Source organism: Enhydra lutris, unplaced genomic scaffold (assembly GCF_002288905.1).
Source record: "Enhydra lutris kenyoni isolate GAN:26980312 unplaced genomic scaffold, ASM228890v2 scaffoldscaffold45, whole genome shotgun sequence".
Classification (NCBI taxonomy): domain Eukaryota; kingdom Metazoa; phylum Chordata; class Mammalia; order Carnivora; family Mustelidae; genus Enhydra; species Enhydra lutris.
In genome coordinates, this window is record NW_019154129.1 from 13,974,558 (window position 1) to 13,986,587 (window position 12,030).

General features: G+C 54.8%; 1 protein-coding gene across 1 annotated transcript in view; it reads right to left on the reverse strand.

The window, feature by feature from the left end:
* LOC111156282 (ATP-binding cassette sub-family A member 17-like) overlaps window positions 1-12,030 on the reverse strand; it is a 69,546-nt gene that overhangs the window by 51,709 nt on the left and 5,807 nt on the right. Inside the window, 8 exon segments of the mRNA XM_022517060.1 lie at window positions 552-669; window positions 1,543-1,659; window positions 2,317-2,576; window positions 3,881-3,911; window positions 3,913-4,044; window positions 4,901-5,028; window positions 7,145-7,403; window positions 7,638-7,715. Coding sequence (XP_022372768.1) covers window positions 552-669; window positions 1,543-1,659; window positions 2,317-2,576; window positions 3,881-3,911; window positions 3,913-4,044; window positions 4,901-5,028; window positions 7,145-7,403; window positions 7,638-7,715 — 1,123 coding nt within the window.

Below are 12,030 nucleotides of genomic sequence, written 5' to 3' on the forward strand. Positions count from 1 at the left end.
AGGCAGAGAGAGAGGAGGAAGCAGGCTCCCCACTGAGCAGAGAGCCCGATGCGGGGCTCGATCCCAGGACCCTAGGATCACGACCTGAGCCGAAGGCAGAGGCTTTAACCCACTGAGCCACCCAGCCGCCCCTGATTCTCCCAGTAATTTTAGAGGTAACACCCCTCCTGACAGGACCGAAGTCCCAGGAATTCCGTTCTTAGTATGGTGTCCTGGAAGCTACCCTACCTTTGAGCCCAAGTCACAACCAAGACCTGGAAACCATCGGCACTGTCGCCTTACCCATCATCTCCATCCAACATGGGACTTAACCATTTGCATCCCTCTGAAACGACATTGAGAAGCCAAACAGCAGAAAAACATACTTACACGAGCTGGTTCCCTAAGCCTTTGACGGGGCATGGAATTAGCCCATTGCTACAGTAACTTCGGAGGTGACAACCTGGCTTTGGAGGCACGATAATTCATGCCGTGGGTGACCCAAAGAGCAGCGCCACCAGAAACAGAAGTCATGAACACCCTCTCTGACAGCCAGCGGCGTCGGGGCTCACCTTTTTGAAAGAATGTGCTGATCATGAACGCAAAGGAAATGGTGGCCGTGGCAAAGCACAGTAGAAAAACGAATATCAACCTAGGGTCGCTGTTTCTGAACACCGTCACACCGTTCACCTGCGAGGCAGCCACAGGCGCATGCCGTTTTTACATGGAGGGAATGAGGAGAAGGCACGAAATACCCGTTAACAAGGCAGGAATTAAACACACACAGAAAACGCACGAGATGATCCTAATTAAACAACACAAGCCAATTTTTTTTGAGGCAGACTTTGGTCCGGTGTCCATGATCATTTACAGATGATGCCTTGTCCATGCACCTTTCTTTAAAGAAGGCACCAGTCTGAATGCAGGGTGAATCTCTTGCTGTCATGCGGGAGTGTATCGCATCGGTCACGGTCACTGTGACAGAGGACTACCGTATTCCTTTTGGCAGCTTACGGCTCTGTCCTCTTTTTGACACATTCTGGCCATTTTCTTTGTTTTACGTGTTGTGCTGTGTGGTCTGGGTTTTCCTGCCTTCCCTTACCCGAAGGGCCCCAACTTTGGTAATTTAGAAGGTAGATTTTCATACATCCACGTGGGGGATGATAATTTAGTCCTTGAATGGAAGTTAGCAAATCGGAACCCCGAACTTCAACAGCAGCATGGAAGGAAAATTTAACAAGGCAGCAGGGGCCTGAGAGACGTCCTCATCTCTTCCAAGAACTGTTTTCAACTCTCCGTAGAGTGCAAAATGTGCCATGTCTTAAAGTTTCTGAAATACATCTCTCGGAATTCCACTTTCCTAATGAAACTAACCATGCCCGTGGCCAGCCCTCGCAGACCCGGGAGCGAAGGAAGGCCAGGCTCTCCCGGGCGGTGCACGTTCCGCGCCTGAGCCCCACCAAGCTGTGGTACTGCTAGCTGTGTGCTCGCCGGGAGTCTCAGCACACACCCCCGGCCCCCCTCTGCACTGCTGAGCACCTCCCGGGGCCCGGAGACGCATACCTGCGTGCAGAAGAGGACGGTCATGAGAGAGACGGCGAAGAGGGCAGAGATGAAGAACGTGAGGAACCAAGCGGCCCAGTGCTGCCGGCTGCTCGCCCCCATCATGCACATGTACTCCTGCGGAAAGCAGAAGAGCCAGCGGCCTCAAGCGTTCGGCCGAGATGCCCACAGCTCCTGCCCAGCCAGCCTCGGTCTAGAGCACGCTCTGTGCGCCAGCACGCGGAGCAAACTGGCCACGGCGGGTGCAGCTGGGCAAGGTCCCGGGAGGCTAGGTCTAGACATAGTCACAAGAATCAGTCAAAGGGGAAGAAAATTAGAGAGTAAGAAGGTCGATGGCCTCCAAAGAGCGAACGGTGAGGACAGAAGTCACGGGAACGAGGACGGCAGGGAAACTGGCGGGAGCAGCCCTGTGCCTGGCGGGGCCTCCCGGCAGAGGGCTCCTAGCCGCAGCAGCAAAACAGCAAGCTGCTCCCGGGGGGGTCACTCCCCTCCTGTGCGTTTCTCAGGGAGCCCCTCAGCAAGCCCCTCCCCATCGGGGCCCCCGCCCGAGCCCCAAAGCAAGGGCTCACATCGTCACAACAGATGGGGTCACCTCAGTGACGAGCGGGTCCAAGGACGGAAGACCGTCCCCCTCCCAGCTCCCTTTGGAGGCCCCTCTGAGGCCTCGGCAACCTCTGCCCTGCCTTGGCCTCACCCCGCTCTGGTCATTTCTCACTCGCGCTCCCGCCCCTCCCGGTCCCGGCGGAGGCTTGTGTCCCACGCCGGCCCGGTGACCTTCAGCCTCTTCTCCTTCTCCCGGGCCGCGGAATTGATGATGATGAGCTCGAGGCAGAGGAAGCTGAGCGTGAGCAGGAGAGGGAACTCGCTCTGCAGGACCAGCAAGAACGTGTCCTGGATGTGGGCTCTGTGGGGGAACTGCTTCACCAGCACCGTGAGATCCTGGAACATCTGGGCGGTGGCATTGTGGGCGTGGTGCCGCATGATGGCCTTGTCCAGCGCGTGCTGTAGGGTCAGGAAGCCTTCCTTGCTGTATCCTGCATGAGAGCAGAGCGCACACCGGGCGTGAGACACCCAGGAAGACCCACGCGGCAGGACACCCAATGAGTCAGACGGCTACGGCTAACGGGTCATGAAGGCATGCCGACGGGAGGGCGACAGGCTCCCCCTTCCTGCTGGTGCGTGGAAGAAGGAGCAGAGTCACCATGGCCCCCGTGGCTGTGATTGGCGCCTTCTATCAGAGACTGGGGCAAAGGTGTCCCGAGGCAAGGCACGTCCTCCACAACGCTCTCGTGTGATGGGCCCACAGTCCCTCTGCTCGGTGCTCGGGCTCCAGGGAAAGGGGACCCGCTCTGCACTTCCAGTCAACCAAGAACGCATGGCATGGTTCAATTCAAAGCACTTGGGAGACACGGCGCCCCTCCCCGACTGTGACCTGTCTCTGAGCTGTCACCGCTGTGTTCCGAGGGTAACGGGCATCGGTGTTTGCTGCCAAGCCTCACAAACAGTCGTGACCGTAAGCAGCCCCTGTTTTGATACAGTGTCGTCGGTGGGCTGAGATCATCTTTTGGGAAAAGATGAAAGGTGAAGGGCAGAGACGCCAGGCCTGGGGGTCTTGTAAGAGATAATGGCCCCGCTTCCAAGCGCGGTTCCGGGCCCTCCTGTGGGCAGAGCCAGGGCGGGGCACACAGGAATGAGGTGGAGGCGACCAAGGTCTCCCGAGGGCCCAGCCCCTTGTGGACCCCAGATCCAGGAGGATGAATGTGGGAGGAACACGTAGTCGGTACTAAAATCCCAGGAGTGTCACATGGTCTTGACTGTGTATTGGAGTTTCCTCCGCAGAAGGGCTGGAAACTTTCTGGAATCACATGGGTCTGTGAGCCCTCGGTTTACATTCTCCCTCCCTGGCCGGGCAGGCCCAGGGTGTGGGCTCGTCCCATAGTGAGGTGCGGCTTGTCGGCACCATGTCCTGCGAGCAGCTCGTGCCCTGCAGGAAGCCCCCCCGCAGCCCCTGACAAAGAGGGAGCCCAGAGCTCTACGGTGACACGGGGAGCGTGCGTCCTTCGGGAGGACGAGTGGGTGTCCCTAGCCTGCCGGAAGCTAAGGCAGATGTTAGTGCGCACAGAAGCGTAAGGGACGCCCCCTCCTTGTTTCTGTAAAACGCTTCCTTCCTTCTCGGAGCAGTTCAACGTCGCTGCAACACAGGGAGACACAGGGAGACACTTCACTGCCGCTTCCTCTAGAACGAAAGCCTTTTGCCCAGTGACACTCTCTGACCGTTTCTCCCTCATTCTCTCACGAAACGTTCAGGGCCAGGTGGCGCGCACGCGGGCTTCCTCACCAGGGAGGCCCCCGTCGAAATGTCCGAAGGCCCCGGGGCACTTGGCTCGGGTTCAGAGGGTAGCGCAGGCCCTTGCACCAGCCCTCCAGGCGCTCATGGTAGGCGGCGACCTTCAAGGCCAAGGGGCTCCTGTGCACGCTGCTCAGGCACAGGCGGTACTTGATCTGTGGGGGGAAGGGGGGCCACAGTCACCAGACCCCGACGCCCAGAGGACCCAGGACAGAGCAGTCCCAGGCCTGACGCCGGCCCGGAGCCCCTGTGAGGAGGCCACGGTTGGGCAAGGCATGTGACCTTCTTGCGGGTTCCTTGTCAGGGAAGTGGGGGGGGGGGTGTTACAGACTGTGGGACTGTGGGGTCCAGTCGGGTGACCCTGGGGCGAGCCTGGCCTGTGTGCTAGCCACACGTTGCTGGCTGTGGATACATACGTCCGCCCCCACCTTCCAGCGCCCCACGCAGGTTCTGACACTCTAGACGCGATGGTATGGCTCGACACCAAAGCTTTCCCACCCCAGACAGGAACGCCTGCCTTCCCCTCAGACAGACAGACCTACCACTTTGAGTCCGTGGTGACTAGGACCAGTCCTTCTGGAAAATGCCTCTTCCCAGCTCCCTTCTGGGCACAAACTCATTTAAGGCTCCAAGTTAGGAACTACTATTAATCCCATTATGCTGGCAAGGAAACTGAGCCCCAGAAAGGCCAGTGCCCTTCCCACAGCTAGACGGCTAGCGGTTGCGGAGTGGGCTCCAGTCCATAACCAGGCGGCTGGCACGCATGGTCCCCTCCCCTCAGAGGCAGCCTCCCCTGCATGAGCCTTCCCTTGGAAGGAACCTGAGAACCAGAGGGGCCCCCGGGTCTAGGTTGCAAGGAGTGAAACCCGGAGCGTTTACTTCCCTCCTCTGGCAGTAAGACAGGACAGTAACACGTGACAACAGAGGGACAGCTCAGGTGACGAGACTCGCTCATGGACTCACCCCCGGGGCTGGGCAGTGCCATCAGGCCATGCCAGAGGCTGTCCTTACATTTAGTGGCAGGGGCTGCTTGCTGTCCCTGAAGCTGTGATCCAAGACAATTCCAGCCCACACATAGAAGCCTTTGGGATCCTGGATTATGTAATTCTCAAAGATGGGCACTGAAGAATAGCCTAGAACTGCAGAGAGAAGACCCAGTCCGCAAGGGGCTGGCGGGATAGCCCACGCAGCCCACCCATCGCCGTCTTCCCTGGGCAGGTGCAGGGGCCCCCACTTCTCGGAGGAGGGCCGCAAGCCTCACTCACTCCCTTGAGCCTTCTGCAAACCTGCGAACACACGGCGGGTGGTCGCGAGCCACGCAAGGACTGGAAGGAAAGCCCTGGAACCCACCGTCAGCGCCACATTCCTCTTAGCAGGGGTCAGCCCAGCACCCAGGGCAGAATACCCACGGTGACACGACAAGACAGGAGCCAGAAGCAATAAAACAGAAGCAAACGTTCGAGACCTCAACCCCAAGAAAAGATAAACTGCCTGAGCTGGGATCTTAAGGAAAGACAGAATAGAAATGTTTTCTTCTTGGTGGAGGCCACTGAGGGGTCCCTAGAAATGGGGTGGAAAACCAGCCCAGATACAAAGCCTGAATGTTTTGGGAGCAGGAGGGCTGCCCACTGAGAAAGGCCCAAAGCAGGCAGGAGGGCTTCTGACCCACCATGTCCCACTTGCAGATTTAAAAAATATATATATATTATTTATTTCAGAGAGAGAGAGAGAGAGAACAAGCAGGGGGAGCTGCAGAGGGAGAGGGAGAAGCAGGCTCCCCTCTGAGCAGGGAGCCCGATGCGGGATTCAGTCCCAGGACCCTGGGATCACAACCTGAGCCGAAGGCAGACGGCCAAGCCACGGAGCCACCCAGGCGCCCCTACGGCTATAGAATGATCTCGAATTCATCCACGTGGCTCCGTCTGCCTGTGTGTCCAGCGCCCTCCCCGGCCTCCTCCTGAATGTCTGTGAAGACCATGGGCCCTGGTCTCTCTTCCAGAAAACAGCCAGAGATGGCCCTTCTAGAACAAATCAGGTAACTTCTCTTCTTAAAACCCTTCCCATGGTGGGCGGCCGTGGGAATGAGAAGGAAACCCAGGACCTGGACAAGGCCTTTGAGGCTCCCGCAGACACTCTGACCTCAGTGGGACCACTCTCCCCACTTCCTTCCTCCTCGCCCACGGCTGCCAGCTCCCTGCGGCAGGCCCCCCTCTGGCCGCCCCCGAGCCCTGAGGTCACCCCCGACCCCGCATGGCTTGTCCCTAACCCTCACGGCTTCACCACTGTGTCTCCTCCCCGGAGAAGATCGCTCCGCTTGTAGTTCATTTCACAATCTCACATTTGTGAAAGATACGACTGGACCGGCACAGGATTTCAGGGCGCTAGGCAAGCACGAGGCACCAAACAGCGGTCCCCGCACGCGTGGCCACGGACGGGCTTTGAAAGGAGTGTGTGCACGAGGAGTGCTCTGGGCTGGGTGGGGACAGCCCCGCCTTTTCACTCTGTACCTTCTGCGTTACTGAAATGCCTTTACAAAAACACGTGCCATAATTAGAACTTTGGGAAATCACCCCACGTTTTGTGGACTCTGTGTTTTGAAAGGCCGTGTCGGCCTCAGTGCATTCATCCATCCAGCCAATGTGTACCGAGCGGGCAGTGGGTGCCAGGCACGTGGTAGGCCCAGTGGGGAGCAGAACAGACGTGGGCCTCTGTCCTCGTGGAGCCAGAGCCCCGCCGGGGATGGCAGGTGCCGCCCAGAGAGCTGTTAGTGGCCGTGCGATGAGAGAAATGGAGGCACCGGTAAGAGACCTAAGCCCCAGCTGCTCAGCTAGGCGCCATCACGAGGATAGGCAGGCACAGCCCGAGGGAGGCGTGGGGGGCGCAGGGGAGCCTGGAGAAGGGTCTGCCTGGCTCTTCCACTGCCTGTGCAATGGAAGCCACTGGAAGGGCTGAAGCACTGGCCGGCCAGCCCCCACTGACCTCTGAGAGACCTCCCTGGCTCCATGCAGAGACAGGACTAGAAGGGGTCAGGAGGAGAAGAGAGACCCGTCGGAACACTAATTCAGAACCTCTCAAGTGTTGGGGGCACGGCTGTGGGATCCGAGTCCCCCCCCGGCTGCTCTCCCACCACCTTTGCAGACTTTCTCGGAGTCGGAGACCCCGATTCGGAATCCTGTCCGTGAACACCCTCCGGAGAAGGCCTCCGACTCTGGAAAAATGCCCTCCCCCCGCCCCTCCCCCATCTTTGTGTCTCACCTTCAAACTCAACGTCGAAGGCATCCTGCACCATCTCCGTGACAGCCCTCAGCGCGTGGCTCTGGGACGGGACGTACGCGAGCTGGTATTTAGCCTGCGTGGGGAAGTAGAAGAACGCTGGCAGCAAACTGATGTTGGTGGCGAGGTGGTTCAAAGGAGGCCGTTTCCTGGGCGCACTGTGGAGGCGAAGGTACATGACGATCGCGGAGAACAGCAGCGGCGCGAGGGCCTCGAGCACGGTGACCAGAGGCTTCCGCTTCTGCAGCAGAAAGGAAAGCGCGCGTTCACCCGAAGCAGGACGCACGTGTTAAGTGGCCCGGTGCCGAGGCTTCCCCGAGGACAGTTCGCAGAGTTCCAACAGGAACCGGCCCCACTTGCAGAAAGGGGCCCCGTTCTGATTTTTTTCTTTCCTCCGTTATTAGAACCCAACCTGACTTCGACATTCAGTCCCGCCCCAGGAGATGCCCACCGCCCCACCGAGCGCCTTACCCACCTTCAAGGTAAAATTCTTCCAAAGAAGAAGTTTTAAATTCCTGCACATTCTCAGGTGGAGAGGAGGGATCGGCAGCGGCTGGGAAGCAAACCGGGCAGATATCGGTCCTCCAGGAGCTTCCAGAGTGCTGTCCCTACTTTGCTGCTGGCCGCCCCTCCCCTGCACACTTCTCCATACCCCTGTGCCCCGGCTGGGCTGATACACCCAGGGGTGACCTCGCTGGCTCTTTGGGGTTGCAATGCAGAACACTGGGATGACCTCTGTCTGTCTGTGTGTCTGCAGCCTGCACCAGGGTTCTCCAGTGGGCACAGGGCTGGTCCTGCCCCAGCCCCCAACCCACGTGACTCCACGGCCCCCAACCCCCCTTCCCGGCTGGGGCATGAGGACGTGCGAAGCCCTCCCCGGCTCCTCTCCTTTCCCACTTCTGCCTGCGGCAGACCTGGCCGTGACCCAGAGGGGACAGAACTGGCCTCAGTTCGTGGCCCACGCTTGCCCCTCTCAGGCATCACCCCCACGGAGCCTTTCTTCCGCCCTGTGTAAAATTTCGGAAATGCCACCAGTCTTCCGTGTTCGTTCTTCGTCATAGCCCATTTACACCGCTGAACACGCTGTTGGTCTGATTTCCCTCTAGAATGCACGCCCCACGAAGGCAGGGAGTTGGGGTTTTTGCTTTTTTGTGTTTTTTTTTTTATGTTTTTTTGTTTTGTTTGGGTTCGTTCTGCCGCCGAGTCACCAGACCCAAGAGTTGGGCCGGCAGGTGCTGAGCTCTCCGTAGGTGCGGACACACAACTCCAGGCGTTCCGGGTCCACAGCAAGTGTAGGGTCGGGCCTGTGAGGAAGGGCAGGCCAGCCGAGCCGCGAGTTCCTTCCCCTTCACGCTCCGCTTCCCGGGGTCACACGTTTTGACCTCTAGCTCCCACCACGATGCGATTTTCACTTCCATGAAGATGTTTTCCCGTCGGTGAAAGAATAGAGGGATGCATATTCCTCAGGGAGAAGGCTCTCCAACGCTGGCCACAGGGAACTGAAGAAACAGTGCTGCGAGCACTAAACGTCGCTGGAGGTGTGCTCCATGAGTTTTTGTAAGATTTATTAATTTGAGAGAGAGAGAGAGAGAGCATGAGCAGGGAGAGTGGCAGAGGGAGAGGGGGAAGCAGACTCCCCACCGAGCAGGGAGCCTGACGCAGGGCTCGATCCCAGGACCCCGGGATCATGACCAGAGCCGAAACCAAGAGTGCCACACCTAACAGACGGGGCCTCCAGGCGCCCCGGAAGGTACACTTTAAAGAGCCTCATTGTGTGATGTGAATTTCACCTCCATAAAAAAAGAGTGACTACAAGACACGATTATATTAGTCAACCTTGGGGGCAGGCTTGTTATCTGACAACCCCAACCGCAGACATTGACTTCCTGCTCGTGGCCTGCCGCCTCCTGGGTTTGGCTGGACCGGCCTTTAGGTCTGGTTATGGGCTGAATTGTGCCCCCCACCAACCGCGGTGTCGAGGTCCTCATCCCTAGGATCTCAGCCTGTGACTGTTCTGAGAGGCAGGGCCTTTCCAAAGGCGACGAAGGCAAAACGAGGCCGTGAGTGTGGCCTGACTGTGCCCTTAACGGTGAGAGGAGATGTGGGCCAGGGCCGCCAGGCGCAGAGGGAAGACCAGGTGAGCACGAGCCCGGGGCAGCCACCTGCAAGCCCAGCGGAGGGACTGAACTGGCCGGAAGATCTGACCTTGCCGGCACCTCGGTCTCGCACGTCCAGCCTCCAGAAGTAAATTCGTGTGTGTCCGGCGCCCGGTCCGGGGTTGTTAGCGCGGCTGGCGGGGACGCATGCAGGTCTGCTCTGCACATCTCTCATGGCAGGCTGCTCTCATGGCAAGAGGCCAAGGCAAACCGCACAAATGCATTTCAAGCATCTTCCCACACACACTTGCTAACCATTCCAGCATCAACACAACAGGGAAGGAAACTCTGTCTGCTCTCATGGGGGCACTGCCGACTCACCCGGCGAGGGGCCTGGGCATCACATTTAATACAGGGGGCTCCATCCCAGAACCCTGAGATCCTGACCTGAGCTGAAGGCAGAGGCTTAACCCACGGAGCCACCCAGGCACCCCCAGGAAGAGACTGTTAAAAACCTAAATATTTCTGCAAATAAACTGTGATGAAATCGAGAAAGTTGTCCAAGAGCCTGCAGAGAAGGACAAGCAGTGATAACTCAAATGGGTGAGTCGTTTTCAACTGCAAGGAACAGTTTGTTCTGATGCTACTCGAACTGATCCATAAACGTAAAGCCAGAAAACGTCCGGTACTTAAAAACCTGTTACCGTAACAGCGATCCCAAACTCTGAGAAGGAAAGCATTTAAAACCAACCAATCCACCACCTAAACAAAAAAACTACAACTCATTCTCACTGAAGAAAAGACATAAAAGCCCTTGATGAGGTCCATGAGAGGAATAAAACACCATGAACAAACGGGAAATCCGTCCCAGAAATACCGGAATGATTCACTGTTTTCACTATCATGAGATCTGTTGGTGTAATTCACCGTATTTATCGGTGAAAAGATTCAAAACGTATTATTGTGTCAATAAATTCCAACAAGGCATTTGATAAAATCCACCATGTATTCCTGGATCTCTCTCTTTTTTTAACCTTAGAAAAAGACTTGCTTATAACGTACTGATATTACGTATACATATGCAGAGCCATGCAGGTCTCCCCCCTGCCTCCCCCGCATTCACCTGTGCACACACGTGTGCGCACTCTCTCTCTCCCTTCCAAATAAATAAACAAGTATTAAAAACTTAGAGCAAGCAGTGGAGGCGTAGAGGGGTGGAGGGGCAGAGGCAGAGGGAGAATCTTAAGGAGGCTCCCACACTCAGCCCAACATGGGGCTTGACCTAACACCCCTGAATCATGACCTGAGCCAAAATCAAGAGATGTACACTTAACCAACCAGCCATCAAGGTGTCCCTGGGGAGACCTATCACTGCAAAGAAAGAGTCAGTATGAAGATTTTAATTCTCCTAAATAAATCTACAAATTTTACATAGCACCAATAAAGATTTCAACAAGATTTCTAAAAAACTGATTCAGAAATCCACAGGAAGCACAATAGTATGAAATCGGGCAAGAAAATTCTGAAAGGGACAGATAACAACCAGAAACTATCCACATTATTAAATATGTTGTTATATAACTTCATTAATTAAGAGAATATCATACTAGGACAGCAACAGCTCACTAAAAAAAGAAGAATCTATATATACACCAAAGTATTCATGGGAACTTAGTGCAGGATAAAGAAAACATTTCAAATTAACTGAATATTATCAGTAACAGTACTGATTTCTCTTTGTTCAACTACCTAGGTGAAACCAATTCCCAGAAAGACATAAACTACCCAAACTCACTCAAGAGGAAATAGGTGGCCTGAAAGTCCTTTATCTGCTAAAGAAATTATATTCATATTTAAAAGCATCCCAAGACAGAAACCATGACTCAGATGGTTTTTATTGGCAAATTCTTTTTTTTTTTTTAAGATTTTATTTATTTATTTGACAGACAGAGACCACAAGTAGGCAGAGAGGCAGGCAGAGAGAGGAGGAAGCAGGCTCCCTGCTCAGCAGAGAGCCCGATGTGGGACTCGATCCCAGGACCCCGGAATCATGACCTGAACTGAAGGCAGAGGCTTTAACCCACTGAGCCATCCAGGCGCCCCTTATTGGCAAATTCTAACAAACATCTAAGGAAGAAATGATACAAATTCTACACAATCTCTTCCACGAAGTAGAAGAAGTAAGCTACTTCCCAACTCATATCATGAGGTCAGCATTACCTTGATACCAAAGCCAGACAAAAACATTACAAGGAAGGCATATAATGATAATAATAATAATAATAATAATGTAAGAAGAAAAGTGTCTCTACTCTCAAATGTCATGATTTTCCCAAGAAATCTATAAAAAAAATTCTACAACTGATAGGTGAGTTCAGCAAGGTCCCAGGAGATGAGGTCAATATACAAAAGTCAGTTGTATTTCTATATACTAGCAAGGAACAAGCGGAAATCCAAAGTTTTTTTCAAGGTATCATTTGTAATAATATCGATAAAATGAAATACTTAGAAGTACATCCAACAAAATACGTCCAGAATCTAGACGAAAGAACGTTAATGAAAGTTTTTTTAAAATGAAGTAAATGGGAAGATATACCATACTCATGGACTGTAGACGTCTGTACAAAGACTTCAGTTCCCCCAAACTGATTTTTAGATTCAGTGCAATCCCAGTCAAAATCTCTACGGTATCAATGACAGACATCAACAAGGTGACTTTAAAATTCCCACGGAATGGCAAAGGGACTAAAATAGCCAAAATCATATTGAAAG